The sequence below is a fragment of the Carassius carassius genome, chromosome 29 (genome assembly GCF_963082965.1).
Source record: "Carassius carassius chromosome 29, fCarCar2.1, whole genome shotgun sequence".
Classification (NCBI taxonomy): domain Eukaryota; kingdom Metazoa; phylum Chordata; class Actinopteri; order Cypriniformes; family Cyprinidae; genus Carassius; species Carassius carassius.
In genome coordinates, this window is record NC_081783.1 from 1 (window position 1) to 7,500 (window position 7,500).

Below are 7,500 nucleotides of genomic sequence, written 5' to 3' on the forward strand. Positions count from 1 at the left end.
TACAGAGAGAGACAGAGAGACAGAGAGAGAGAGAGGGAGAGAGAGACAGAGAGAGACAGAGAGACAGAGAGACAGAGAGAGAGAGACAGAGAGAGACAGAGAGAGAGAGAGAGAGAGAGGGAGAGAGACAGAGAGAGACAGAGAGAGAGAGAGAGAGAGAGAGAGAGAGAGGGAGAGAGAGAGGGAGAGAGACTTTTAACAATTCTTTATAAATAACATTTTTTCCTAAAAAGTTTCCAAACAACAATTTATCACATATAAACATACTAACATAAACATCCACACATATACATTTACAAAAAAAAAAAAAAAAAAAAAAAAAAAAATATTACACCAATTACAATTTCAGAAATAAACTCTCATCTTGATCAACTACACACAACACTTCAGCCTGTCCCCAAAACTCACTGAACACCACCAAATTTTTCGTTAACTTAAAAAAGCAAACTCTGCTTTAATTCTTGCAGATACAAAAGCCTTTAAAAGCCACCCCTTTAAAATCTGAAACACACCATTTAGCCTAGTACAATCTAAAAACAGATGCTTTAGAGATTCTTCATGAGCACAAAAAGATCATTCTCTCCCCACAGTGGGGTCAACATGTGCCAAATATTTATTAGTTGCAATTGCCCAATGTATAATCCTCCACTGAAGATCCGCAGTGCGTTTTTCGATGGGTGACTTATATAGAGTTCTCCAACATCTCCTAGAAGATGCATCTTGCCCAAACACATCCAACCATCTGGATTCTTTACAACTCTTCAGTTCAAATTGATGAGAGACTTTCACACATGATAAATACAAGGCTTTCTTTGAAACGACTTCAAACACACTCAGTTCAGGTATACAAAAAACAAGAAGTGATCCTTTTTCAGGTTTTCATCCACTATCATTGAGATCTGAAGTTCAGGAAAACTTTCTTTCATTTGTCCCTCTTTTTTATCACAGCTGATTCCTTTTATACTTTGTCTGTAAACAGATGGAAGAACTGAAAAAATATCCTTCATTACTTTATCCATAAATCTAACAGACTTAATACCTGTCAAACTACACAATTCTTGGGGACTTTTCCACTTGTTACCATTCATTAGATTAGACAAAACTGTGCATCCTGCTCTCAACATAGAAGACTGCAAACTTCTCATTTTCAACACATTTACTTGTATTAGAGGGTTATTAAAGAGTGGTTCATTCTTTAACCAATCTTCACAGTTTAAATTCCTCTTTACTTGAAAAACAGAATTCCACACTTTCAATATTGATTTATAAAATGGAGAAAAATCCTTCCATTCCATATCTTTCAAGCTAATTAAAAACAAATTAAAATCATATTTAAAACAATTCATACTGCGTAACAAGGAACAAGCTGTATCAGCCCAACAGATTTGTCCAGAGTAAAGCAACTTCTGCGCTGCCTGAAAGCCTTGATTCTACTTTTTATATTAGGCCTTGTCCACCCTCACTGACTGGTAAATATAAAATAGCAGCTTTTACCCAGTGCTGACCCGACCAGAAAAAGTCATTCATTTTCTTTTGTAGTAAATAAACTACTTGATCAGGTGGATTTAAGGCATTTAGTTTATGCCAAAGTGCTGAAGCAGCTAAATTGTTAGCAACCAGGACTCTCCCGCTGTATGATAACTGAGGAAGGACCCATGTCCACCGTGACAAACGGTCACACATCTTATCATGCATTCCTTCCCAATTCTTTTGAATATAATTATCTGTTCCCAAATAAATACCCTGAATTTTTAGGCCTTCTTTACCCCATTTCACACCTCCTGGTAAAACTGGTTGTTCTTCCCTACACCAATTTCCTAAAATGAAACCTTCACTTTTTTCCCAGTTTACCTTTGCTAAAGAGGCATTTTCATACTTCTTTAAAACTTCTTCTAAAACAGACACATCTCTCTTACTTTTAATAAACACAGTAACGTCATCAGCATAGGCAGAAAACCTAGGTTTAGCTTTTTGTCCTTCAATTAGAATGCCATCCAAATTATTTCCCAACTGACGGAGCAAAGGTTCGATGGCTAAAGAATATAGCATTCCTGACAGAGGACAACCTTGTCTAATACCTCTACACTGGTTTACTTAACCCTCCTCCAACCTTTAGCATTGTAGAAACATCCGAGTGTAAAAGTTTAATCCATGAAATAAAAGCATTACCAAAACCAAAAGCTTTAAGGGATCTAAACAAATAAAAGTGACTGACTCTATCGAAGGCCTTTTCTTGATCAACTGCAAATATTCCAATATTTTCACCATCTCTTTTTGCAATATCTATTATATCACGAACAAGAAAGATATTATCCATTATAGTTCTGTCCGGAATACAATAAGTTTGATACTCATTTACTATATCTTCTAAATACAATTTCAATCTATTTGAAAGACATTTCGCTAAGATTTTATAGTCAGTACATAAAATTGACACTGGTCTCCAGTTCTTTAAAAGACCAAGATCCCCTTTCTTTGGTAACAAAGACAAGACAGCTCTTCTACAGCTTGTTGGCAATTCTTTTTTCCTGTAAGCGGATTTAAAAACCTCAAGCAAATCATCTTTTAATAAGTCCCAAAACTGTTTATAAAAATCAGCTGGAAGTCCATCAATTCCTAGTACACGTTTAGCGGATAGTTGTTTAACAGCCTTTGTTAATTCATCAATATCCATTTCAAAGTCCAGTTGATTCCTCTGTTTCCGAGACAACTTTGGTAAGTCTTTGAAAAGTTCATCCATACAGCCAATATCACATGGCCCATCTGAAAACAGTTCTGTATAAAAATCAATAGCCATTGTTCTCATTTCTTTCGGGTTAGTTGTTACTGATCTATCTGATTTCTTTAAATGTAACATTGCTTTCCATGCTCCTTCCCTCTTTTCAAAACTAAAAAAGAAAGCACTTGGTGCATGCATCTCTCTCAAGGAAAGGAAACGAGCTCTTATTAATGCTCCTTTAGCTCGTTCATGAAAAAGTGAGGCCAGTGCTTTCTTTTTTTCATTCAGTCTTTCAGTTGATTCACCATTTCGGTTAATTAGACTTCTTTCAATTGATTTGATTTCATTTTCATATTAGTTTACTCACCATACTTTCGTCTTTAAGGAAAATCACCACCGCTTTGTTCATCCACGACGCTGAAATAATATTTTCGTATCCAATTTAAACAAAATAAAACATAAAGGAGAAAAAGGTAGAGGAAGAAAAAAAACTAAGCAAAATAGTAGAAAAAAGCCAATAGCCTACTCTTCTCACCCGTTCGTTGCTCCTGACTGCAGGCTGGTCATTTCAGTACCCGGATCCTTCTTCTACGCAGCCATGATGTTGTAATTGATGCAGTATGTGGTCTGGCATTGTCATGTTGGAAAATGTCTTCCCTGAAAGAGACGATGTCTGGCAGAGATCGTTCCAGATTCTCTGAATGATATTATGCACTGAAGATGATGATAACTTTAAACTCTTTGTAATTTTTCTCTGAGAAAAATTTCCTTTCTGATATTGCTCCACTATTTTTCGCCACAGCATTGGGGGAATTGGTGATCCTCTGCCCATCTTGACTTCTGAGAGACACTGTCACTCTGAGAGGCTCTTTTTATACCCAATCATGTTGCCAATTGACCTAATAAGTTGCAAATTGGTCCTCCAACTGTTCCTCATATGTACATTTAACTTTCCTGGCCTCTAATTGCTACCTGTCCCAACTTTTTTGGAATGTGTAGCGCTCATGAAATCCAAAATGAACCAATATTTGGCATGACATTTCAAAATGTCTCACCTTCAACATTAGATATGTTATCTATATTCTATTGTGAATAAATAACTGGTTTTAATGGAAACTGTAATGGTGACTGTGGGTTTGTACTGGTAATAATTGGTCGTCTTGTATTGGTGACTTGTTAAAACCACTAAATCTTAATGGAATAGGTCGCAAAACACACATCAGAAAACCATTTTCAATGGTTTAATGGTTAAAAGTTGATGGTTCGTAGTGTTTTAGCGGAAACTATTAGAATCTGTGGTTTCTATTGTTTTTGTTTTCTTCACACAGTATGACCGCGAGAGGGCGACATTTGCTCTTCAAATTACCATAAACATTCTAACCATGGGCAGATTCAGCACGTGCTGAATACACAACTGATAACTCACGAGCCTGTGTAGAGTTAAGACCCTGCTAACAGAATCGATTCTCAGAACTCTGGTTAACGGTCTGTCAAGGGTCTCTCTGAGTTACGACGTAAAACATTTTTCCGGTAAAGTTAAAGAACATTTGTTTAAAGTTAGCCTACCTGGGGCTCGTTCTTCGTACGTTGCTTATTACATCCGAGATCAAATGACACATCCAAGATGATTTCATCGTGCTAATCATAATCCAGCTAACTGAGTTAGCGACGTACGAAGAACGAGCCCCTGGTCTTTAATAGTGTTATTTAGGTTTTCTCGTGTTACTTGTTTTAGAACGTTCAAAAGAGAACAATCAAAAGTAATGTTCCCATAATGGTCGCAAAATGATACAATGCTCCCCTAACCTTAGCAGCATAAGCAGAGAAAACGTTTTTGAATCGTTTATAAAACTGGATCTTTTCAGAGAACATTCAGAAACAACATTTCCTTAATTTGTGTTTTTGTTAACAGAATAATAGCCAAATTCTTATCACACATGATATTACAATCACATTTTTTATACATATTCATATACACTCCAAAGATTTGTTCACTCTTCATCACGAGCATCTGCGCGTGCACGGGTGGGAAGGTGCGTGACGTCATCGCGGGTTTATAGGCAGAGATCCTCCTCGTCATCGCACAGCTCAGATGTTTTGGGCAGAGACAGACATGAGCGCGCAGAGACTCGCTTCTTTCTTCTTGATCCTGGGTTTGATCTGGTCCACGAGCTGCGCGCCGCCGACCTGTTACTCGCGCGCTCTGGAGCTCAGCAAAGAAATCATGAGGGATCTGGACAAAATACATAAATCTGATCGCACGGTAAGAGAGTGTATGCACTGTCCCTGATAACACACCTGCATCTCAGAGACTTCTGCATCTACAGCCTTTTAAGAGTGTTTGCTCATCTGCAATACGTCTATTGGACGTTTCCTTTTTCAGATGTCAAATGGACGTTTATTAGATGTCTTTAAAGAGGTTTATAATTTAGAAAGTATGTAAAACTGACATCTGAAAGACGTCTAGCAGATGCTTCCCAGATCTAGCTGTGTGTTATCTGAGCTGTGATAATGTTGTGGTCCTGTATAAACTTGAAACTTTAATTCTTGCAGAAAACATGCGCCGAGTTTCTGCCGAAGATGTTTCTGGACGTGCACGTGAGTGATCATTTCTGCCAGCTGTGAGAATCACTAACTAACCTTTCTATTGAGTAATAACTGCTTACATGTCATCTGTCACATAAACAGATTCCAAAAATTACGAACTTGTAATTAGACTATATAACATTTTAAAATGTTCATAATTAGATAACAGTTATAGAAAAGATAACATTATTCACACAGTGACAGTAAATTATTCATTTTTTATCAACTCACTAACCCAGTTTAATGTAATGTTTAATGCATTTTATGATGTTGATATAAAAAAATGAATATATTTGATTTCTCTTTACTTTGTCAATGTGTTATGTTTGATGGTAAGTTTCAAACAAGTTAAATAGAAAAAGTGATCTAAAAGCAATCTAAAAAGTAATCAGAATGCATTACCTAATATAAGTAGCGTAGACGACATTACTTACTAGATTCCATCATGTGCTCTGTAATCAGTAACAGACTGTGATCTGTAATTCATCGAAGCTTTTTGAAGTTCATTCAAAAGTTTATGCAGTGTGTGTGTGTGTGTGTGTGTGTGTGTGTTTATAGTTTTTTTCGATTGCTAACACACAATTCATGAAACAATTCACCATTTTCTCACAACTATAAACTACACACCAACTTGTGCAAACTTCAGACGTACAGGTCAAAATCAAATAGTTTAGTCAGAAACATGTTCTCTTTGTCCTCAGATGACACACAAACCTGTCAAATACACACACTACTTCTCTGCCTACAGAACACTAGTGAGTTCAGATACAAAAACCTCCTTTTGGGAAACCGGGATCCTTTTGCTGGTCAATGTCTGTTACAGTATACAACATAAATAGAGCGGTACAGATACAGTAGAATTCAGCAATAAACTTTACAAATCAGTCCAACAGTAATGAGTTTGAGGCTGTACAACACGTGCTACAGTATCTACTGTAGCTATAATTATGAACGTTCTCTCATCTGAAATACTGTGATGATATACGTGTATTGTGTGAGTAGTATTGAAACCCTGTAGCTGATCCTGTAGACCTCAGGGTCAGTCCATGCAGAAGAACACGCTCAACTATAGTGCAGTGTATTTCATCAGGAACTTCATGTTCATTTCCCCTCCTCTTCCTCTCTGTCTCTCACTACCAGGATTCATTTAGTAAAACCCATCTTCAGCTGTGCTCTTGTTCATATCATCCTGAGATTCTGACCCTCACACAGGGATAAATGTGTGCTGTTTGAGTTCATTTTGTGATTCTTGAGGTAGTTAGATTGTGTGTTTGTGTTTTCTGTATGAGAACATGGTTAAACCTGTGCAAGATGATGCTGTTCTTGTGTCGAGTAAATTGGAGTGTGTGTGAAAACAGGTGAAATGTGTTCAGAAGTTTTGAGAAACGTGTCTTTGTTTCAATAACTGAATGAATGGTCTGGAAAATTGGGCCAAATGAGTCAGTTATAGTCTGTCAGTAATGGAGAAAAATTGATTTGTTATTTATAATTGTTTTCAGCTGCTTTCACACATTTTCAAACCTAATGAAAATGAAGCTCTACACTGAAAACTATTCACTCTTGCTGAAAAACCAAACTTTGCCCTCATCACACACACTACAACAGTCTTACACACTGGTGAGATAAATTCAAAACAATATTAGAAAAACCAAAACCAAAAACCAGTAATAAGTTGTTGCTTGTAGTTCTCCCCCTCAAGGAACTTTTCACACGATGAACACATGTATACTTTTGCACATTTTCTATTCCTTAATGTACTGTACAGTACAATACACCAAACAACAACAACAACAAAAAATATCCCACCCCAGCATCACATCTTTGGTCTGGGACAGACATCACGGGCAATACTGGCCCTAGCAAGGGATTGTGGGTAAAATCCTCTCGCATGACTGATCCACTCATCACACATCAGCTGTAATGTCTAGTGTCCTACACAAATAAAACTTCTGATTACTGGAACTGGAACACATCCTTTCTACAGAAACTCTCCGTGTAAGGCAGTCTGATGAATGTGTTGTACCAGAGGAAAGCTCTCAAAAGTTGCAGTAGAGTACACTGAGGTACATCTACCTGTTTTCCTCCCTGAATGTTTCTATGATCGAGGGGACGGTGAAGAAACTTAAGTTTGGCTGGACTCATTTCCCAGTCTCCCTCATAGTCAAACCACGGACAAGGACATGGTCAACTAGTGG

The 7,500-nt window shown here is 37.2% G+C and overlaps 1 protein-coding gene across 1 annotated transcript in view; it reads left to right on the forward strand.

The window, feature by feature from the left end:
- Window positions 1-4,788: 4,788 nt before the first annotated feature.
- The window catches only part of LOC132110041 (cytokine-like protein 1), a 10,926-nt gene continuing 8,214 nt past the window's right edge, over window positions 4,789-7,500 (forward strand). Inside the window, exons 1-2 of the mRNA XM_059516625.1 lie at window positions 4,789-4,982; window positions 5,273-5,317. Coding sequence (XP_059372608.1) covers window positions 4,812-4,982; window positions 5,273-5,317 — 216 coding nt within the window. The 5' untranslated portion in view covers window positions 4,789-4,811. The remainder of the gene's footprint in view (window positions 4,983-5,272; window positions 5,318-7,500) is intronic.